The sequence below is a fragment of the Pagrus major genome, chromosome 6 (genome assembly GCF_040436345.1).
Source record: "Pagrus major chromosome 6, Pma_NU_1.0".
In the NCBI taxonomy this organism is placed as follows: Eukaryota; Metazoa; Chordata; class Actinopteri; order Spariformes; family Sparidae; genus Pagrus; species Pagrus major.
Window position 1 is genome coordinate 24050740 of NC_133220.1, and position 24609 is coordinate 24075348.

Below are 24609 nucleotides of genomic sequence, written 5' to 3' on the forward strand. Positions count from 1 at the left end.
GCCCTGTCCCAAAAACATCAATGTGTGTGGACTTTTGTAAGAAGAATGTGTGCCATTCAAAAGTCAGCCAAACTCAAAAACGCTCAGTCTAAAATCCAATTTAAGTAGCTCCTAATTTTGATTTACTGTAAGTAGTTATTATTCTTAACTATGTTTTTATAAACAATTGTTTCTTTTCCTGGTGGAAATGGGTTTCCATAGTTAAGACCCATACCGTATGAGAGGGAGGGAGCCCACGAGGACCCTGAGTGCACCAGAGAAAAGGTTCAAAGCAGCCAGCAATCTGTGCTGAGCATGATGCTGTGAAGGAGTCCCCAGAGCACATGACTCAGTGAGGATCTGATTCACATAGAGATGGTGAAGCATTTTGAGGACACTAATGTTTTTAATTTATTTATCGTTTTACTAACTTGTACCGGATGACTAATAACCTCGATTCTTCTATTGTTGTATTCATATATTAACACTGAGGATTAGGATTCAGCCTGTGTGTATGACTGTGAGTACCCATACTTGTGTGTATAACTTTTTTTTATTAAATCTGTTGAGTACACATACACAAAAAATTAAACTGAAGTTTTTTTCAGTTAGATCTTAGCTCCTTTGTTTCCTGTTTTGCTTCACCTTCTTTCCTTCTGGTTTGGTCATCTTACATGTTGGCAGAGGTTTTACTCTACTTATGCAGTGCTGCCCCCCAGTGGTGTCATGAAACACACTACAACATACTGTACACTGTTCCAGGTTTGAAAAATAGTAGCCTTTTTATTATTTTCTAATGGTGGTATTTACAGGTGGTGTGGCGTGCTGTCTTGGTACATGTGGTAAAGAACAGAGTAAAAACATATGAACACATCTCAGGCAAAGAAAAGCAGATAAATTTAACTACTGACATTGGGATATGGACAAGATAAATAATCTAATTAATGCAGTTCTATTGTAAAAACTACAAAGATGGAGGCTTCAGCATTGCCCTTCAGCATCCAGTGAGTAAACGTACACTCTTTCCCACAAACATGTGCCCTGCTAAATTATTCAGAAGAATGACAAATATAGTCCTAGCATCACTAAAAAAAAAAACAATATTACAGAATCACAGAATAACATCAAATCTTGATTTAACACACAAAAATAAAATAATACATTATAAAAAGCACTACATGAAAACAAGCAGTTGCAAATGAATCTGTGAAGACACCGATATGTTTGGTTGAGAATAGCCAGAGCAACTGTGGATATAGCTTGTATGTCACATGTTGATGTAATCTGACTCCTTAAATGGTTCACATAGAAAAAATATCAATATCTGTAGCACGTTTCAGAACCAGGAGTGTACTGTTTAGTGGTTTGTATGTCAATACAAAATTGAAGTGCTTATAATAAATCTTTTTGCTTTGATTTCTGAACACATTTTCTATTCAAATTCTTTAGAAGTGGGACACTTTCGGAGGGCAGTTAGGAAAACAATAAGATAAATAAATCTCCAATAACTCTTTTAAACTCAGAAATCCCAGGAAATAAAATGAACTGAAACACCTGCAAAATGAGCAGATTTGATCAGACTGATTGCAAACTATCTGATACACAAGCTGTAACTGCAGTCACCACGGCTTCACTGACGTTTGAGATTATTGATGATACATTTGGTTTCTGACACAGTAAGCTCTCCATAAATAATAAAAAGAACCTTAAATTCTGACAAATAATATTCTCTTTTACATCGATATACAAACAACATAACAAAAGATCATAAATACGAGGCAGACTGGCGCCCCCGAACATTCAATAAACATTAATAGTACTGTGTTTTATAAATGCAATATGATTAAAGTACATTGTCAGTTTGTGTTGTGGTGGGAAACATCACATTTCAATAAACTAATAAGCCAGATGTGGCTTCATCATGCGTATGTGGTACTGTAGATTGTGATAATGGATTCTTCTGAAACAAAAGATCAGAAGTGCTTAAAAAGACGCATGGATGTGTAGGAAAGGAGCAGAATCTAAAGTAGGTGAAATGCATACAAAAACTCTCCAAACTCATATTGTGCTTAAAAATGGGACACTGTAAGCCTTCAAATCCAACAATAAGAAATATGAAACCTTGAATTTGCCATGTAGATGTGAATATTTTACATATTTTAGCCTATCCTATACATTCTACTAAATGATATACTGTATCTTTTTATAAGCCATTGAAGGCTACACTCTAGTATTAAAATTCATACTGTCAAAGGGGTCGGCTGAGGTGTGACTCAGCTATTATGACTATTACACATATACGGTAACTGGTCTGACTAAAGTATTTAAACACAAATACTGTTTGTCATATTTACACAGGTCTATGCATTGATAGAAATCACATTTAATTATAATGTGTGGACGAAAGATAAACTTTAGACACACATCTGTTCTGTTCTCTTTTTTCAACCTTCTTTCCTACAATATTAATTACGGCTAAGTAGCACAACTTTATAAAACATCTACTACCGGTTCAGTTTCTCCAATTTGCTTTGAAGATACTGATATGTAGATTCTAATTTGCTGAATCAAAGAGGGGATCAATATAAACAATATATGTCTGAGGTAAAAACGCACTAAAAAGATAAGGAGGATTAAAGTTGGCCTCAGCGCGCCAGGATGCAGAGTAACAAAAACAGCAAAGTGGGGGGACGGAAGGAACAGGATGTCAAGTTTTATCCCTGATATCATCACGTCCCCCGGAGATGAATGACGGCAGGCACTTGAATGTCATGGTTGTGCGAGTGTGTGAAGAAAGTGGTGGATAGTCACATGAGACTGATAGTCCTTAAAGAGTGTTTCTTGGAAAACAAAAGATGGAGGAAAAGGCGTCTCCTCCTCATGATTCCATCTCGTCGCCATCGAACGACTGTGGCACAAAGCTGATTACCTCCTCGTAGGTTAACCCTGAAAGACAATAAACGGTATGTGAGGTTATCTAATGATTATTTTCGGCAACATCAAACTATTTTCTTCCCAAGAAGCTCAAGTTACAGTCAATGCGTCCACAGTGTGCCAACTTACCCTTCCATTCCTCAATTTCCAGCTCACGGCTTTCGAAGCTCTGGTCATAAGGCTCTGCTTCCGGTTCATCGTCCGGATCGTGGTACTGGGCGAAGTACGGGTGGGCGAGAGCCTCGGATGCTGTGATCCGCTTGTCTGTGTCCAGCACCAGCATTTTCTCCAGCAAATCCACCGCTTGAACAGAGCAACGAGAGAACAAGGATGAGTATGTGAAAAGCAAAGAGCAAGCAAGGCTAAAAAAACATCAATCTAAACCTTTATGTGCTGAATAGGTGTTTAAACTATTATTACACATCATAGCTGTGGGCAGTATCTTTCAGAGTGGATGGTTGAAATTCGACAATCTCATACAGTAGTTGAGAAATGAACATAAACTCAAAGATGTAATATGTAAAATATGCCACCTGCTGTATTCATACTCTAGACAACCCCAAACATAGCAGCTAACTGTAGCTGCCATTAGCTTATATGCTTAGGTAACCGTGCTGTTAGCTGCTGTATTAGCTGACTCTGGCCGGACTGGGAGAGTACTGGGGAAGTGCTCCACTATCAGATTATCACCTTTTAAGGTACAAAATGGCTAGGGGCTAGCTGGTTAGCATGCTAACTTCAATAGATATCTCTGCAACACAATACATAGACGTCTTTGACATAAAGTCAAAACTGTTATTTCTTCATATTCTGTTGTTCATTTTTGAAGGTTTTGAATTAAAGTCTTATGCATATTGCACCTTTACATGTATGAGCTTTAGTGTAGTTTGCAGAGGTCCACAAGTGTGGGATGAGACTTAACACCAAAAAATTTAAAAATCTGTGATAATGAGATAATCAGATTAAATACCATAAATGGCTTGGGACGTCTGAGCTAATGCACTCAGTCCAGACGAAATCCATTTAAACTGTACTGTTTTTTTCACTGTTTAGTAGGTTGTAAATGTTCTTGTATACATGTCCTTTTAAAATCTCGACAAACATTTTTTGTCTGCTTTGTGTCTGGGCCCTTCGTCTCACGTTTCTCCTGTGTCTTATGTGATTGTACTAATTTTAACCATTTTGTGAATAAACTGAACTGAACTGAACTGAAGTGATCTCCCCGGCTGTGACTTTATGATACCACTAGAGGGACTCAGTGAGCCAGGAGTAGCGTCGGCCATGGTGTGATTGTGAAACAGGAATTTACCAAGAGGGTTGGCACCAATAAACACATCAGCAAAGTTCCTCTTCGGCATCTGTGGAAGTGAGTTAATGTAGTTTCTCGCCTGTGAGAAAAAATGAACAGAACAACAAAACTTGAAAAGATCTTAAAGGAACACAGTGGTAAAAGGCTGCACAAAATCTTTTGGCATAGTTAGCATTATGACTGTACATCCTTCCGGTAAGGCATGCTTAAAGAACTTTAATCATGACCAAGATTACACATATTACACAAACATTGTGCCCTAACTTTCAGAATCAATGTGTTATCACACAGAAGCTCATCAGAATACACTGGCAAAGCACTCTGGGAAGCCTTGCTGAGACAAACGCAGTAAGTCAGAAAGCAGAAAGGGAGTAAGTGGACTGAGAGCAGAGGCAGATGCCAAGGTAAATGGTAAGAGATACTTCATAATACAACATCAGGTCTAACAGCATTGGTTTGTAAACAGTACTGTGGGTACTGGCTGGTGCCCTGAATCCAGCTGGGAGGTGGGGGCACCTGGGAAGGCGGTGGGCACGTGTCTCACCTCATGGCTGGGCATCCTGCTTATGAGGGAGGCTGGGGGCGTCCCCGTCAGGCGCATTATCTGCTGCAGCTGGTTTATGTCTATAGCTTCCGAGTCAAGGGGCATCATAACAATAATGTGAGCATGTCAAAGAGTATGGGGTGGTTAGGGTAGTTTGTGAATGGAGGGGGAACACACACACAGAGTGGGAATGAAGAGGATAGAAGACAGTTTCTGTCCTGACATTTATGAACACTGTGACCCAGCACTGCACTAAAGGCCTGTCACTATTTTATGAAAAGATCAGAAGACTGATGCAGCGCATAGTGCATGCTGGAAAGAAGTGGGAACTAAAGCCCAGGAGCAAATTAAGCCATTAAGAAAACACACAATTTCAGGGGAAAACCAGGTGCGGCTTAGCAGCAGTGGCAGCGATACAAAGTGCTAAAATACATTGTGTAACTCTTGTCAGGGCAACACAACAGGCAGAGAGGGGCAGTGTGACAGAACGGGGCAGGATGGTACTTGACACTCACAGACTCTGAAGAGATTTTCATCAAGAGCTCGGGCCCTGGGGTTCCAACCAGCGTCATTATAAGCTTCAACTGATCAATGTCTATCACTCACATGAAGGAAAACAGGAGGGATGGAGGGTGTTGGACAAGGATAGAGGGGTGAGAGGCACATCAGACAGCTGTCATCTGTCTCTGAAAATATTGTTTCATTCATTCGGGAAAAAAAAGTCAGCCTAGGTATAACACAGCATGCTTTCACTGTGTGATATGATGTGATGCATGGATAAGTACTAGAGAGGAGAGGTGGAGAGAGGAGCTTCTGTTGGTGCAGACTTTGACCTTTTATAACTTTCAAGATCTTCTACGTACACAAGAGCATATATAAAACACTGAAAAAAACAACAACAAATGCATAATAGGTCTCCTTTAATCAACTAATCACTCCAGTTTACTCAAGCAAGGCGTATTGGAAATGTAAGTAAACAGCAGGCTAGAGTGCAGAAGTGATTTGGTGATACTGGTGATCTACTCCACCAAACAAAAACAGATAAAGTACATCTAGCTGATCTATTATTACTGTACTTTGAATTAAAGTTTTGAGGAGCTTATAAGATGCAAGAGTTCCTCCTGCAGCATCATCTGCAAAGACCTCTCTAGGTGATGTAGACTTGGTGAGAGTGCACACATTCAAATACACACACCCATGGAGCACATAGTGAAGGAGTAAATTGACTGATTGATCCCTAAGACATCTAACAAAAGCAAGCCCATGATTGTGACCTTTAAACAGAACCATGATGCCAGCTTCTGCATTTCAAGGTGTTTGTCCTAATAACCCTGCTTCATCCTGTGTGTTTTTGTATTGAAACACTGTTGTGTTCTGCTGCTGTGCACAAGAGGCTTTGTGGGAGGGAAACAGGAAGGTGTGCTGTATCTGGGAGAAGCAGTGGAGACAACAGTGGGCAGCACTGAGTCATAGACCACAGGGGAATCTAACTCTTATCACATGCACGCACTCCCTCAAACACACACGCACACGCTTCCTTGACTATTCTGGCATGCAGCTCTGAAAAGTCAATACTCAGCAATGCTTCTGAGTCAACTTGAAGTATGTAAAGTTTTGTGTGTGTGTGTGTTAGAGACCCTGTGGTCGTAGCAACAAAGCAACAACTTTTGTGAGAGCCATGAATGCAGGGAACAATACATCTGAACATCTACCCACAAGTATATACATAAAAGATCAGCATGCATCCATCCACTACCTCCTGCAGATCAATTTTTATTTTGGCATTGAAATAACAGTGGTGGAAGGATACGGTCTGAGCCGGGGAAGAGCGTCCGCCCAGTGAGTAGTTCAGCCATGATGCAGCCCACCGACCAGATATCCACTATTACATGTAATGAAGAAAACATGCAGCACAGTGAATACTTCAGAATATGATACAACTTCATATTCAGTATCAGTTACATTGCACTTATAAGTCACTTTTGTACAGAGTGACTTCCTCGCTTCCCAAGTTTAAAGATTTTAAAATGCAATAATATGATAAAAGGGTGCTCATGGGACTATACAGGGAAGTAAAATATACTTAAACACTATGCTTGAATTCAACAACTCAGCATGCATTTCCCCTCAAATCTCTTAAGGCATACAGTGTTGCCATTGTTGAACTGTGATTTGTGTAATTGCCACAACTGGTAGCACAGCAAAAGGCAACATAAATAGTTTATTTGACCATTTATGTCCGAACCACAAACCACGCAAGATCACTGCTTTAGTTGCTTTGACTGATGTTGTACCTTAACGTCACATTGAATCATCCAGAAAATTGAAAAGCTGGCCTAGCTTCTCTATAATTTCCCTCATCATTTCTTGTGTAATAAATTCTCAACAACTACAGAAGAAGAAGCTATATATATATTTAACTGGTAAAATTATGTTTTCTTTTATATATTTTGTGAATTACAACAACCACAAACTAAACACACAGATGCGGAAAGCTATTTCAGTACAATTTCCATTTTGTGAAATTGCACATGATGTAATATTACATTCGGCTGCAGCCCGAAACTTTATGATTGAGTCTGTGTGTGTACCTGTCATGTTGTAGTGCATCCAGTTGAGCATAATCTCTGGGGCTCGGTACCACCGGGTGGCTACATAGCCTGTCATTTCATCATCTGTGTGCCGCGCCAAACCAAAATCCAGGATCTAAGGGACGAAAGGATTTTTAAAAATATATATTATTTTTTAAATAGGACAGATAGAGAAATTAAGATGTGGACACAGCGTGCATGGTTGACTCCACATGATCATGGTGAAATGCTTTCTCACCTTGAGCTCACAGTCTTCATTTACAGCCAAATTACTGGGCTTCAAATCCTGAAGAGAAAAGGGGCAAGAACGAAAAGTGAGGACAGGATAGAGAAGCAACAGAGAGGTCTCCTGCTATTTGTTTTTGTTTTGCCCACCAGACATCATAAAAGACAGCGATGTGGTATTCAACATTTTGGCCTTCTGATACTGAGTAAGGTCGAAGAGACTTTGTTACCAACTTCAGTAGGTTTAATGTTCGGTCTCTGACAAGAGAATCTATCAAACTTAAGAACTCAAGTGTAAATAAGGACATGAAGCAGAGTCATAACTTACTCTGTGGATGATGTCTGCAGAATGGATGTACTGTGGGAGAAAAAACAAAATCATAATGATTAAACCTACATTGAACTCTCAGTTTGAACACAGTACAACTTTGTCTTAGCTAAATTTATATATAAAAAAAACATATGCATGATTATTAAGACAGAGAACACTGTATCCAACATAATAACTCGTGGTCTTCCATTGGTTTGTATGCCCTGAAATGTTTTCTTATGAGATGTTATGTTGCTATCTTTGTGTTGTTGTTGTTGTTAGTGTCTCATAAGCTCATATGGGCCAGGCACTATTTAGTGCAGGACACTAAAAATTCAAACAAATCATTTAATTGATCAATCAATCAATCACAATTGAAAGTGTGTTTAATTTCTGATGTTTAAATGTACGTCATAGTTGAATGTGTTTCTAAATGTGTGACTATGTGCCACAGATATAGTAACATGGATACAGTAACCTAACCAAACCAAACCACTCTTCTTTTGTGCTACATTTTAAATCCAAACTGGCCAAACTGGTACACATATCGCAGAGTACAATAATGAAAGATGGCACATATACCAATAAAAATGGTCGATGTCAGAAACAGAAATCAAGTCAAACAATTACAAAGAGGGTTCAGGAAGTAAAGTGATCATGGTAATGGACATCAAGTCTCTCATTCAATTGCCCATCAATGTCTTACTAAATTGCTAGTGTTTCTACATCTACGCCATCAAGTTGGAAAAAAATTATATTTAGTATGATCAATATACTGACAAAGGAGGAGTGTGCACATTTAGTCTGATCAACAGGGAAGTGCACCGGTGTTGAGCTGAATCCTTGTAAGAGCTTCACTAACCTTTAAGCCTCTGAGAATCTGGTAGATGAGGAACTGGACGTGGTCATCAGTCAGCTTCTGACACTTGACGATGTTGTTGAGGTCTGCACCCATTAGGTGGGTCACCAAGTACCTGCAAATCAAACAGTGCAACTGATCAGATGTGATCTCCTAATGTCTGTCTTTGAAGGAATGAGAAGGAAACCGATATAAAAAGGTGGGAAAAGGACACTGGAAGGATTATTTCACTCATCTTCTCTTGTTAGCAGAATGTTTCCACAGCTAACAGATCACTTGAATAAGGTCAACAATAGCAGAAGTGTATATGTGAAGTCTGCACATCTGACCTCACACCACTAGAGACCAGTTATTGGCTGGCCAGTAAAACATGAGCATCTGCTTCTCTTATATTGCAATAATAGGCCTGCTTTCACAATGATTCTGTCTTTATTACTTGTTACACGAAAAGAGAAGTGGCACATCTTTATTGTGCAACCTCCGTGCTGGGTGTGTGTGTCTCTGGTTTTTGTGTGTAGCTTTATCTCACATTTCCACAAATGTGCAACAAACTGGTGACGCCACAACATGCGGCGGATTCAAGGACACTGATTGAGTATTCTGTGCACATAAACACACACATACACACACACACACACACACACACACACAGTAGCCCCAGAGACTGCCAGATGGCTGTTACCATGGAGACTAGCTGTGATGTGTATAGAGCACGTGTCCACCCTGCATTCACCTTGGTGAAACCCGCCACATGCTGGACTGAATGAAGTTGTGAGCAGCAGAGATTATGGTGTGTTTGGAAATCTGGTTCTTCTGTCGTGTTAATCATGCAATCATCTGCTGATACGGAGGATTTTATTGTGTGAGAATGAGGGGGAAATAAAGCTGTGCGAGAGCTTAAAACAGAGGGGAGGCAGAGAAGGACGCAAGAGACAGAGGAAAAACTAAAAGACAGAAGAAAAGGTTTGACTTACACATCGTTGAACTCCTCTAAGCTTGTCCCTGGCGTGAAAACATCTAACAGACCAATCACCTGAAAGCAAAGAGAGATGTCATCAGTTAGAAAATAAATCCAAATGAAGAAAAATACAGTTTTCATTGAGTGTTTGACCAACAGCCATTTGATTTATTTGAATGCGAACACATGGTTCTTATAGGAGGCTTCAGTTACAGTAAGTAACATTTCTGCTATTTCTTTAGAATTGAATTACTTTGATGCTGATATTTTCTTGCAATATCTGTAACTCTATTCAGTCAACAACAAACAGGAAAGCCTTGTTACACTCCTGCATCAAGGATGCTAACCTAAATGTTATCCTTGTACTCCGTTTTAGTTACGAAGCGGTTTAATCACATAAACAACCACAGCAGATATGATTCCAGAGGAAGCAGCGAACTTTATCTGGTCAAGTTTGTGCATCATGCTGACAGGACAGGTACCAGTCGTGTATTAATGTTGTGTCTAAGAGTGAACAAACCAAAATATACATGGAAGACAACCAAAAGCAACGTGCCATGATTGATTAACATTACAACAGCTTTAGAGACAAGGTGTATTAAAGTGCCTTTCAGTTGGTAGACCTGCCACTTTCAACATATTTAATGGATAAATATGTTTTGACTAGATGACAGGAAAGACAAGAAGAGATATAATGAAAGTGAAAGTGTGATAGGACGCACGTCAGACACAGATAAGGACCGTGTTAACATAACAAACATATTCATTTTCAGTTTGGAACAAAGCAAAATAAGAAGAGAGAAAGACAGAAAACATAATAGAGGCCAATCATATTGATGTGTCTGTGTATCTAGTTTATGTATGTATAAGCAGACATTCCTGCATGCTAACTGGCAGAGAGCAGCCTGAAGTGCCAACCCTGCCCCCGCCCCCCTGGAGAGAGACACTGAGGTGGATAGGTAAAAACACAAGAGCAGCCCACTCACACAGGGCACAGACGCACAGCTGATTGGTGGGCTAGAGCCACAACAAACGGCTGATTGGTCCACTCGGGCTTTCCAAAATCAAAACCCAGGGAGTCTCCTGGCAACAGCGTGAGCAAAACACAGAATCCCTCTCGGTATAAGGCATAGGTGGGTATTAAAACACTTTGATGATAAAAGCACAGCTTTATGCAATATTCCCTGATATGATGAAACAGAACCTGGCAACAACATGCTCAATTATGATCACACACCACAACATAATCTTTAAAATAAGATGTCTGGAGCCCCACAGGGATTATAGTTCGCTGTTGTTATGCCAGTCAGCTTTTTACAGACACAGACATTCTTATACACCATCTGCATGGTTCTGTATATCCTGAATAATCCATGTAAAACCTGTCTTTCAATTGGGTGCACCGAGGTGTTTTACCAGAAGTATCACCGCAACAATAATTCCTTAACTGCTTAACAAGTTCAAGCTGTTCATGCATAGAAATAAGGAACCCATATATAAAACAGCTATTTTGTGTGTGAAATTATGTTTGTACCAAATTAAACTGGGTCTTAAACTGCAGGTGCTGGGTTTCCCCCTCTGAGACTTTCCAAACAGTTTCTTTAATCCTCTGTGTGTGCGTCGCCTAAAACTGCTGTGCTTTACAGAGCCTGCAGGTTGAAGCTACCAGAGAAAGCACCAGTCCACCGTGTCACTCATCTGCAAACTCTCACAACAAGCTAATTCTACCCATCACAATGGACGACAAACTACTGAGTGAACTCCATACAATGCAAACTTCCCCTTTTTTCCCCTGAAAAGACCTCAACGCTGACAGAAACTCCCAGTCTTACTTTCTCACACACACTCATACACACCATTCACCAGATGACTTACTCCCACACAGCACACATAAACCCACCACCTGCACACTCAAACAATCATAACCAATGCTATTGCATAACACAAGAGGATCCACACGATTTGGTTGGTCAAAATGTTGGATGCTGGATGCACCTACAGCACACAGGAACCAGGAACTGTGTTTGTGTTTTCTAAGCACTATTCTCATTTCTCTATTTTGTTCCACCTTGTCTCCTCGAAGGGAGGAGCGAGGAGAGGGAGATACACATAGGTTGTACATACAAACCATGGTGCAAGCAGGGCTCTACAAATGTGTAGAACTTATTTATGATGATCAAATGCATAATCAAACTTTCTGCCCTTCACTATTTTCATTATGCCATGTTGTGAACTGAAAAGTAAAAGTAAATCTTAAAGTTGTCATGGACACTGGTATGCTCATCAGAGAGAGATCAAATACAGCTGTAACTAGAGGATGGACAGATGATGCAGCTGTGCCACACCTCATGTTTGGTTAAATGCCTGTTGCCTCAACTCCTCATTCCTCTCGTCTCTTCCTTGCCTCCTTTGCTTGCATCTCATGAGGAACAAACTACGATAAGAGAAGAGGAAGCGAGTAAAGGAGTCTAAAATGTACGAACTGGGAAATGAGAGAGTAAGTGTCTGCACGAGTAGTACCTACACACACACAAACAGAAACCCAGGAGGGGAACAAAAGCCACTGCCAACCACTTTAAAGTAAAACTGCATGAATCCAAGTTGCTGCAGCAGATGAAAGGGGAAAGAACGACATCACAGAAGGTGATACGACTGCAGTTGTAAACCTGTTTGGTGACTCACTGCTCACCAAGCGCTCCAGAACAACATGCTTTGATCACTCCTCCTCTAACAGGACATCACACCCACCACAGTCTGCCCCCTTGCTCGAGGCCAGCAGTGTGCTCATGTGTTTGTTTATGCTGTCACACCTGTAACCAACACAAGAGACCGCTTTCCGCTCCTTCACATGTTGTTGCCATTTCATTAACCCTCCTATAGCGTTCAGTTTCTGTTGTTGTGGCATGGGCTGGAGAGCTCTATAGTGGGGCTGTTGTGTGTATGCAAAGTATGTGTGTATACCATGAAAACATTACACTGCCTTCAAATTGGGTTGTGTTTACCTTCTTCACAAAAGCAGTCAAATGTGAATGAAAACTGAAACATTTTGATACCTCAAAGTTAATTTTTACACTTAGTATGTGGACACTTCCCTGTAGAAACATCTTGAGCTGTCATACAGCCGGAGCACTGCCATTAAAAGGTGTTTACAGGTTTTGGTTTCTAGTTTGAACTCTCCATCAACTCCTGTCACGTGGCTCTCCATACATACATTCCTGAGTGCAGATCTAAATAAGCTCCAGCAAGGATACAAACAGCGTAACAATGTAAGCAGTGGTGAGAAGTGCCTGCTTCTGAAGTTAATACTCACTGTGGAAATCTCATGCGCACACATATGCAATCCTTACTTAAGAGCTAAACTACACAACAATGCACAAACACACACAGTGAGGCCCTGGCCAGAGAAGGTGGAGGTGAGGGTGGGTCGGTTATTTGCAGGTGACTCACATTCTCGTGCTTCATGTGTTTGAGCAGCCGCAGCTCTCTGTAGGTTCTCTTTGCGTGGATGATGGACTGGAAGGGTCTGGACAACTTCTTCACTGCTACCTTCAGGCCCAGCTTCACATCGTACGCAGAGCTGGAAGACACATGGCAAAGTGTTTGAAACTGATGAAACCTTGATTTCAAAATGTAAAAGGCATCAAATCAGGCTAATAACAGTTGTCATATCAAAACCTAAATCACTTCCTTTGATTTAAACTGAGAATGAGATGGTTCACTAGACTGTGTAGGTGGCCTTAGCTGAGTAAACAAAGCAAATAATTGCATAACACAGAGCTCTTGGTTTTGCTTCGTATTATACTCTGCAGCCTGAGGCTGTTTTGGGGGGGGGGGGGGGGGGGGCATGACTGAATGTGTTGTCAAAAATCAGCTGCATTGTGTACAATGAAACAATAGTGTGAAAATCCACCAATTGTGAAGCGGAACAAGAATTAATAAAACAACATATTGGTCAGTTAATGTGTGCCAACAGAACGCAGTGTTCAGACAGTGTTCCCTTTTTATATTCATGGTATTTACATGTTCCAGGAGGTTGGTACCATAGATGTAACCCAACCCCAACCACAAACTTGACACCTGCCACTGAAAATCTGTTAAACTGCAGCTCCATTTGATTATGTATCATTCTTAACTCATCGTTTGTGGAGCCAAAACATAATCACAAGAATAAGAAAATGACAACCAAGGTACTACACAATATTTAATAAAAACAGGAACAAACACAAAAACAACACACATAAAAAAACATCTCATAAATACCTCTGACCCAAATTTGCCCCTGGAGTCTAAATAACGATTTACACTACGAATGCAACAGCTGATTTGAGCCTATTTATCTATTTTACACGTGAATTAATAGAATAAAGGCTTTTGTGGCTCCAGAGGAAGCTGCATGTAATCTGATAAACTTGTGATGTCACTCAGTGGCTAAGTTGCACTATGGGTAATGTAGGCGCTAGGGCTGAACGATATTGTCAAAGAGTGATAATACAATTATTTTGTTAATACAATTATTATTGCGATATAATTCATGACTATTATGGATGATTACATTTTACATCACAAATTTCATTGTCATTGAAAAACTAGTAAAATCATGATGATCTGGCATTTCTCCTAGTCTCTGCCAAACAAACACATTTTATTATGTCTGCCAGGTTTTGAAAAGAAGAAAAATGTGTTAAATAAAAAAGGCGATATCTCTGGTCCTGCTGTTTCTATTGAGTCCAACAGTGTTGTAGGAGACATTGTGACTTTATCAGATTACATGCAGCCTCCTAATGTATGCAGTTGTACTCCGTTAGACCTGTAAACACTTTAATGTGTAACATTGGTGGAGTTACCCTTTAAGTTCAATGAAAATCCCCTGAGATTCTACTGGAGCTGTCCCCATGAGTGTGTTTGCTTTAGTCATCATTCATCTTTTCATTCATTATTGTCTCCCTCGAGTCAGTGCAGAAGAAAACAAGAAGCAGGTGTGGCAAAAAGAGCACAAAGACAGTGTAACATAAGAGCCGAGAGGGCTGTAAAAAAAAGTAATAAGCAAACACTGTTAGCAAAAAAATGTTGATTATCTTCTAGGGATGGATAGTAACTGTCCTTTTGCCAGGATAAAGGATTGATCAACCTAATCACACTGTAAAAATCAAGACAGACATTGTGAGGGTGGAAGTAAGTGAAGCAGATGGGCTTTGTCTCCCCAATAAGCCTGACATTGCTGCATTTCCTGTATCTGTGAGGGAACACAACCCACTTAGAATAAACCACATTCCTTCCAGGTCAGTCACTTAAGCTGCATCACAAATGGATGATTGCAAAATCAGTCAAAAAAAAAAAAAAGTGCCGACACAAGTATTGTTTCCTCTTATTGCGCTCTAACCACGTGGGTGGAAAAAAACTGAAACTACTTTTTGCAAACTCCCTCACACACAAAATAAATCTAGAGTAGCATGAAGGGAATGGTTCGAACTCATTCATATATTGGTGCGAGCTACTTTAACTGTCTGGACCACTGACCCAGCTCCAAGTTGCACTGTGAGCTATCAGTGAAGAGTTTAGTTCAAGGCCGTGTCAACATAATAGAGGAAGAGATGAGAATGATATCCTCTCAACATGTTTCACTAACCCATCAAGAGATTTGAACTGATGACCTTATAACCTCGCATGACTGGAAATTCAGCACACCTGTGTTTGGAGTATCGACTACTAGTATCATTAAAAATGATCTGTGTGATTGCTCAAAATTATAGTCCTGAGTAACATGCGTCCGTCCATAATAAGAACATTAAGATAAGCAGTGTGTTTTTTCCAGTAAGTCAGAGATAATCTCCCACACCCAGTGCACTCTGTGTTCCAGGCTTGCAGAACAACTCGTATCTGTGTCACTTGTGAGGGAAAACCCATACTGAGTGAAGACAGAGTATACTGAAGCTAAACGACAAAACAAAGTCACATGTGCACCATCTTTGAAACTGCTGCTAATCTGCAGGACAAACAAGTCGGGTCTAAGCAACAGAATCCAGTTAGTCTGTAATAAATGGTAGTGCAATAACGAATGGCCCATAAAAATGTAGGCTGTAAAAGGAGAAGCATTATGAGAATGAGATCACTGGGAAGGAGTGATCGTCAGCAGTATGTTGACCAACAGAGACACAGAGAGAGCATACAGGCAAATGTGTGTACTGAGATGACTCGATGAGATGTTTGTAGTGAGTGTTCTGCTATCATTTCAAGTTGTTTTAGAAATCAGGTTCACAACAGGGCTACAACTAGTGATTGCTTTCATTCTCAATTAATCAGTTAGTTGTTTGATCTATAAAATGTCAGAAAAAGGTGAAACATGTCAATCAGTGTTTCCCAAAGTCCAAGATGATGTCCTTCTCAAATGTCTTGTTTTGTCCACAACCCAAATATATTCAGTTTACTATCACAGGGGAGTGAAAAGACCAGAAAATATTCACATTCACAAGCTGAACTCAGAGAATTTTAACTGAAGTTAGCATGCTCCAGCTAGCCCTTGCTCGCCCCGGTCCAAAGCTCCTGTGCTAGCGGTGTAAACATTCACCTTTCCCTGGTCCCCGAGCTCCCAGTCCAACCCGCTAGCTGCATGACTAACTGAGCTAACTGAGCTAACTGACTAAAAGCATCTACAGTTAGCAGCAGTTAGCGGTTACTCTGGTGATATGCTGCCCCGCATTTGTTTTGAGTATGAATTTGACAGGTGACCAGTTCTTACATATTGCACCTTTAACATTGTTTTTCCCTTCCTTGTCTAATCTGCACATGCGCATGTATGCATAAGATTACTTTTCATAGTCTGAAATATAGGCGCATTCATGCTGACGAACATTACTCGCACCAGAAAATCTTGGCACACACACATTAGGAGTCTTGTAGTTTCACTCTAAGTAATTATAATTTACAAAAGTGTTACCATAAGCATATACATTTTATTAAGGCTACACAATTAATGGAAATATTACTGAAATTGTAATATGGCTGAAGAGAGGCTACCATTTTTTGATTACGGTAAAATGTGTGACAAAACAGGATTATGATGAAGTACTGCAGGGCTGCAGTGATGCCCCAGCCTGCAAATCTTGTTCTCCAAATTTGAGAAAACATGTTTGTTTGGTATAGACCCCAACAAATGTCACATGGTCATGATTTTAATAGTTTTTCTGTGAAAATGAGAATTGTAATGCAAAAATTATCATTCCCACTAATCGTGAATCATATGGCAATGTAGTATCCGTCATAATAGTCATGATACTATTGTTTTTTTTAAACATACCATGCAGTCCTACAGTTTCTCTTACAATGAACTGTATATATCTCATCTATGATGTCTCTGTACAGTGATGCAGAGAGAAAATAAAAAAAACATCCTTGTGCACGTTAACATGAACAATAGTGAGATTAATAACAGTGCAACCTGTGTTACAAGCATTTAACTGCTCAGACACGTCATCCAGACACAGGTAAAACGAGAACAGAGATAATAAGCCAGCCTGCCTAACCCCTTCAGTTGGCCTAACAGTCAAATAATAGTCAAATGCAGCACTGCACCATCTAACACGTATGCCACATAAATTATATCTGACAATCACTTCTTTAGAGCACAGATGCACATATCTGTGCTGTGCTCACTTTTAACAACAGCTTGATTATTAACTGTAAACATTAAATCTTTTAAATCTGTTCATAAAAATTGTCTCAGCCATCAAGGCAAGGCACCATCAGGCATATTACTGAAGGCTTTCAGTTAAGAACCGCTTTTTAATCCGTTTATGCTACTGACATGAATTTATAGCCGTGAGATGAACATCCTGTTCTCAACAGCAAGTACTAGATGAAAGAAGCGGAACAGGTTTTCGATGAGCATATTTTACATATTCAGCAGTAATCAGTTCCACATTCACTATCATCAACCAGCTGTCTGTTATCCCAGATCTAAATGGGTTTTAATGCTGACCTTTTTCTTTGGTACACATGATGAGCATGATGATTTATTAACCATCTCCGTTAAAAGAACCAGGCTTACAGTGATTATGACCTCAGTGACAGGAGAATAACCTGGTTAAGATGTTTACATGGCAGCAGCAATAACCTTGTCTCATTTCCACGATCCAGCTTTAATTAAATTATCACGCGTTATATAAACGCACTCATTTTCTGATCTGCTCTGCTAACACAATACTGATGACAGTGAACCACTCAACTATCCCTCCTCCACCTCCAGGATAAACGGCTTCCTAAGTCCATTTGGTCCATTGAGTTTGACAAGTTATGTATGCCTCTTTTCCATTCCTTCATGCATCCTGAAACATTTAAAATTTCAGTTGCAAAAACTTGTCATCATGTACCCATGATGTCTGTATGCCAAGGGCTCTAAAGCCTGATCCATAACTTTAGACCAAAATGAAAGGCTTTACTCTTCTGACATCACACTCAGTCATATACCCCACATGACTGAATGCATGTGGCGCTAAAGTCATGTAAAATTGCTGGTTTTATCTTAAGCCTCCTGTTTGTTTGGAGAGCTGACAAGTCAGTGCACATTTCACTGGGGTTAAAGCCAAGTGCGTCAACCAGAACACGCCACAATATTGCAACTTCTCACCACATCAGCCTCATCATATAATCCTTAATCAGCAAAATATGTCATTTTTGCATACTGTCTCTAAAAACAAAGTAAAAAGGCTGTTATTGGACATGAAGACATGACATCATGTGAAAGCAAGCTGAGACAAAGTGATGAAGAAATGCACGAGCTGCTGCTGGATGCTGAATAAAGTAAGAGAGAGTGAACATAAACATGTGCTGGAAATATAACAAAAAAGCCAGATGCCTGAATTTACCCTGGCACCTTAAAGGGCCAGTGTGTAGGATTTAGTGGGAGTTATTGGCAGAAATGGAGTATAGTATTCCTGATTATGTATATTAGTAAAATCACTTGAAAATAAGAACTGTTGTGTGCTTGTTACCTGAGAATGAGCCCTTTATATCTACAGAGGGAGTGGGTCCTCTTCCATAGAGTCCGCCATGTTGCACCACCATGTTTCTAGGGTAGCCCAGAACAGACAAACCAAATACTGGCTCTAGAGCAGGGCTGCAACTAGTGATTATATTCTGTATTGATTATTCTGCAAATGATTTTCACTATTAATAGACTGATTATTTAGTATGCAAAATGTAAAAAAAAAAAAAAAAAATGTGAAAAATGCTCATCACAATTCCCCAGCGGGGAACCAACAGTCCAAAACCCACAGATTCTTCATTTACCATCATAAATGACAAAGAAACAAATCCTTACAATAAAGATGCTGGAACAAGCAAATGTTTTGACATTTTGCTTCACAATTATCAAAATAGTAAGCAAAGAATTTTCTCTCTTGATTGTCACAGCTCTACTCTAGAGAGTGACTTTTGTGTTTCACTGGGCCACCATAAGGGAGGTAGAGGCGAGGGGTATACAGTTGGTTGCAATCTGTAGCCACACCACAAGATGCCACTCAATCCAAAATGAGCTGCAGCTTTTAGATGGGCCTTTGCACAGAGGACTCTTTGTGATCTAAATATGCTGGAAATTGTTCTCCAAACACATCAACAGCAGTTTCAAATGTCAGAATGATTTTATATAAAAATATCCTTGGAAATGTTTATACAAATGCTTCATAGTGTTCGGCAAACAAATGTTTTTGCTGGTCTGTGCATATCTAATCTAAAATATGTAGATGTTATTTTCTAGCCATAATTTATTTTTCTGCACTGAGCTGAAAATAAGCCATTCATTAAATATGCATTCATGCCCCGTGGCCTGTATGGTTTGGTGCTTGTTTCTGCTCAGCTGAGACACATACACTGAATAACACGAGGCACTCAGCAGCACACAGTCCATAGTGTAATCCCAGCCAGCAGCATTCACTGTAAACACTTTCTTTCCACACCGACCCTGGATCTCCTCCAAGTCTGACATTTAGAATATAGAACAAAGGTCAGAAATCAGGAGAAAGTGGTGGTCTTGCATCTGACTGACAGGTTGTCGAGGAAAATTATTTTAAAACCCATAGTACATGCTTTCCTTATTTAAATACTCAGAAGAATTCACAGCAGAGAGCTTGAGGAACGCCATGGCAGCAGCAACAAAGACTCTGACGGCTGAGACATGTGTCCAGCTGACCAACAGCCGCGACGTGCTGGAGTAGGTGCTGCTGTGAGGTTATTTATACTTTTCAGATACCTTCTGAAGGGTTTTAAGGACACCGTGCTGTTTGGGCCACTTTGTCGGCAGAATTTATTTGAACTGATACTATCAAAAGGCTTCGGAAAAATATGAGGCTTCCAAGAAATAGGCAGACAATTTCTCTTTTGTTGAGGATACAGTCAAACACAGAGGAAAACACTGCATAATTTCCTCGAAAGGCAACTTACAAGTAGCTTTGGGTGACAGAACAAACGATGCCGCTGGCTTTTTTTGTTGGAGTGGGAACCGATTCAGATTCTTGGTGTCACGATTCCATTCAGAAACCAAATTAAAAAGACAGAAGGGGATGCGCTATTTTCAGGCTCTTACTCGACTGAAATGCAATATGAAACACAAATGGCTGTTTGAGCTAACTGAACATGATGAGGGTAATTTTCTGACTCAACAGGAATATAAAATACAAGTGTGAGTATGCAGCTTTTTTAATTAAAAAAAGTTGACTATTAATTTGGAAGCATGTTACAGTTTTTGTCTGCATAAAAACAATGATCTCTAAGTTTTATTTACTGACTAACATCACTGGGTAAATGTTTTTTTGCAAAAACAGAATTTGCGCGTTCTGAAGAATGAGGGAGAGTTAAGGAAGTACATTGACGTCAACATCTGAGAGTGCAGAGGCAGATTATTGCTGTTTGGTAGCTTTCTGAGCCCTCGAGATGCAAAAGGGTCACATGCCAACCATTTTTGACTAGCAGGCTGCAACAGGACACACCCACATCTGAACATCAGGATCATGTCTTTTTCAAACTTAAAGTCCACACAAGGAAAAAAGTCAGCTGTTGAATAAGTTGCTCCTTTGTAAGGGGCGACTAGTAACCGCATGACTATATGGAATAAGATGTGATTTACATAATGCTGATAGGCTGTTACATTTAGCCTGGTATTTCAATTATTGTGGGCAGGTGGATCTGCACTGTAGACTGAAGTTGAGCCAACTTCTGGTATTCAAACTGAACCACTAGCAGTTGCCAAGTTTATTCATACCTGTATGCTGAATATGCGCCACACCTTTTCTGAAAAATGCTAATTCTATTCTTTAATGTTTGTTTGAACCATCCCACATGGAGCGTTCAGCTCAGAGGTGGCAATATGTCATAAATAGTCTCTTATAATAGTTCTGATATTCTTCTCTGTTAAAACTATTCATAAAAACTGAAAAATAAGAAGTACGTTTTTTGCTCCTGTCTATCTGTCGGTTAAAGGAAACACCACTGTCCCAGCTTTTATTCTGAAAGTAGAAGGAATGGTCTGACAGGATGACCCTTCACTTCCAGGTCAAATTAAACAGGTGAGGACCTGTTCTCAGTTTGTAGCTGTGTCCCAATTCAGGGGCTGCATCCTTCGAAGGACGCGGCCTTTGCCGCGTACCTGGTACCTTCGAAGGCCGCGTCAACCGTTGTTAAATGGGACGGTCTAGCCCTCGGAGTATTTCCTGGTTGCGTCACCAGATGTTCCTGCCCTTACCCTTACATCACGATTTCTGCTGCCCAGGCCCGCGAAAGTGAAAATAGGAGTAGAGAGTTTGACTGAAAAAAGTTGGAGGTTTTAAGGGCCCTTGAAGTTTAACATATCTGGCGTTGGATGTTCAAATGAGTAAAAACCGAGTGTAAACCCAATTCCTATATTTAAATGTCAGATCTGCGCCACGTGATGTCGCCATTTTCTTTCTTTCTTCGTTTTCGGGACTGAGCAGCGGCACGCAAAGCATCTTGGGATATGGGAGGCCACGAAGGATAGTAGCGGTGCGTCCTCCAAAAAGAGGGAAAAGAAGGCTGCATTTGTGGGCTGCATTTGAAGGAGCCTTCGAATTGGGACAGCCTTCGCGCGGCGTTGTGACGTAATTGGCCTTCAAATGCGTCCTTCGAAGGATGCAGCCCCTGAATTGGGACACAGCCCGAGTCTGCTGCAGTCAGCAGATTTAGACTTCCAAAGGTGAGTATTGACCATGACTAGCATGAGAAACCTGGCTCAAATGGCCTTAGTTATACAATTTCTCTTGCGTGTTCAAATCATCTGTTATGCTGATGATCCTGTCCTTCCTCAGGCACAAAAAATCCTATTAAAAAAATTAGGGCTGCAATTGTTTTCATGGTTGATTAGTCTGCCAATTATTGCAGCTCAGGAGGCAGAGCAGAGGGTCAGTAGGTCAATCCACTGCCCCTAGACGTTGCAAAGCACTCTGTAAGACTAGAAGACTTGAAAAGCACCATCTAAAATAGAGTCCTTTTGCCATTTATTTTCACAATGAATTTGTTAATTTCACTGTACAGATCTTAAAGCCCACAGGGGCAATGTGATTGACACTGTGACTTTGGGATGTATAGAGATAAATTTGACTTGACTTAATTGACTTGACTTTAATTGTTTACTCTGCGAGTCAGAAAATAGTGAACAAATGCTCATCATCAATTTCCCAGAGCCCAAAGTGACGTTTTCAAGTTGCTTCTTTTGTCCAACGAACAGACCAAAACCCCAGAGCCTCTTCATTTCCCATCATAAAATGACAAAGAAAAGCGGCAAATCACAAATTTGTGACATTTATGCTTGAAAAAAACTTACTTAACTATTAATCAATTATCAAAATAGATGTCAATTGATTGTCTGTCCATCAACTTGAGGATTGATCAACTAATCTCTGCAGCCTTACTGAAGATAAAACACTTATTATTCTGTCAAAATACTCTCACATGCATTATGGTTATCTTACTGCCTTCCGTGTGCACTACTAGTACTCCCTATGATTGTCTTAAGTACAAGATAAGGTCAGGGCTTATACTTTATTCACCAGCCTTAACTGTAAAAGCCACACATACCCCACAGCTGACGTGTGGAAGTAACAGTAAAGTTAAAAAATGACGGTACGATGCCATCCGTGACTTTGTGATGACTAAAAAGCGTCACAGCTGAGGCCACTACCTAACCTCGGGACTGTGAGTCATGGGTGTACCACAACGGGAGAAAGGGTGACATCATTCTAGAGTCATCATCCTCTTCGGATGGGCTCCTATAGAAAGCTCTCACTATGCACGAGGGGGGCCTACTTTCTGAAAACCACGTGACCTTCTGGTACTCTGCAGGCTGCACCCAACTAGAAAATGCATAGTGCATGCAGTGTGCGGATGTGTAAAGTACCAGGTTGTAGGACTACAATACTATTGTAGTGGAAGGTGATTCTTTCGGAGAGGTGTTGGTGGAGCCTCAATGTTTACTGAGCACAGATCATATCTCACGAGGAGGCACCACTCTGGCAGATGATGCAAGCAGGGACATGCCACCGATCAGCCCTCTTCACGAGAACCACTGACAAACGATTAAAAGGCAGCTCGTCTGCACGTTTAACACTGGGAATCTAGCTCAACTTGATCCCGAGAGCTGCCAGTGTGCCTGCTGGAAATCAGCGGTACACACACACACACACACACACACACAGGTGTTCAGGACAGCAGCACAACAAATATGTGCACAAAAACAACAGAAATAATCCCCACCCGCCGAAGAAATGCGAGCCGCCCCGAAGCGTGCACGACGTGCCGTCAATTCAACATGAGCCAAAGTATGAAAACGTAAACAAAAGGCACGACCGACTAATGTGTCCCGTTTCTCCCTCTGGCTCCTTCTACACACCGATAAGCAGCCCGTGGGAAGACAACTCCGACGGGCCTCTGTGGGTGGTGGGAACCCGCTTGGCTGTTGTGCAATGGTGCTGTCGTTAGTGCTCTGCAACAACTGCTTACCACACTGATCCGTAGGCGCCGGAGCCGACTGGAGATAAGTTCTGGTACCTCTCCGGGACCTCCCACACGGTTTTGTTGAGCTCCTGTCGGTAGAAAGTGGGTCTCTCCTTCTGCGACATTCCTGCGGATTTACCAGCCGCGCAGTGACAAAACAAGGCAGCGGAAACTTCTGCCCCTCTTCTCCTCTCTCCTCCTCCCCGTGTGGCACGACGTGGTGAGCTGCTGCTGCTGCTCCCTGCTGAAACTCAAACTGAGGCGGTCCCGAATCACGCAGAACTTCAGCCGCCCAGTCGTGCAAATTCGGTGCAGCTGTGCAGAACCGACTCCCAGCCTCTCCGTGCACGTCTTAAGGGCTCCTGGAGACAACTTCCTCCACAAAAACGCGCTCGGGTCAGGAAGCTCAGTCAGGACTAGCTTTCGCTGAAATGTTCGCCCTGTTCTGGGCTCGCTTCGCTGGGGCGCGCGGAAACGTGAACGCGTACGTCTCTTCGTCACTGCGCGCTCCCGGATGTAATTATTTCATCGCGAGAACTAGGTCGCGATTGGGAGACCAGGGGATATCCCGTCCGTGCTGAGGAGATGAGTGGGAATCTCCCTCTGTCAATCACCCAACATGTTCAAATTACGTAAGAGCAGCTCACAGTCGCACCTGTTTACTGAAACATGTCTGACTGGAAACTTTAATGACTGAACTAAGCAGCGTTTAAAAAAATAATGCACATTATCTGCGTTATTGCCAGTCACCCTTCATTTTAAAGTTACACCGTTAAACATTATGTTGGGAACTCTGCATGAAAATTGCCCAAAGATATTAAACACAATTACTCTGTTTGGTAAAATATTTGTATTTAAAGCTCAACCACGAAACAATTTGAATTTGTTTCTTTTTAAAAAGATAA

At 40.9% G+C, this 24609-nt stretch overlaps 1 protein-coding gene across 2 annotated transcripts; it reads right to left on the reverse strand.

Annotated features, from left to right (window-relative positions):
• Positions 1-735: 735 nt before the first annotated feature.
• mapk14b (mitogen-activated protein kinase 14b) lies at positions 736-24171 on the reverse strand. 2 transcript variants are annotated; one of them, XM_073467692.1, is made up of 12 exons: positions 23711-24171; positions 13157-13286; positions 9726-9784; positions 8755-8866; positions 7911-7940; positions 7596-7643; positions 7358-7472; positions 6577-6648; positions 4767-4846; positions 4223-4301; positions 3043-3216; positions 736-2925 (listed from the first exon to the last, which is right to left on the reverse strand). In XM_073467692.1, the coding sequence occupies exons 1-12, from the start codon at positions 23827-23829 to the stop codon at positions 2858-2860; spliced, it is 1086 nt and encodes a 361-aa protein (XP_073323793.1). In that variant the 5' UTR covers positions 23830-24171; the 3' UTR covers positions 736-2857. The 2 variants fall into 2 exon arrangements, with proteins under 2 accessions (XP_073323793.1, XP_073323794.1); XM_073467693.1 differs by lacking the exon at positions 4767-4846 and adding an exon at positions 5282-5361 and having other exon boundaries at positions 23711-24170.
• Positions 24172-24609: the final 438 nt, after the last annotated feature.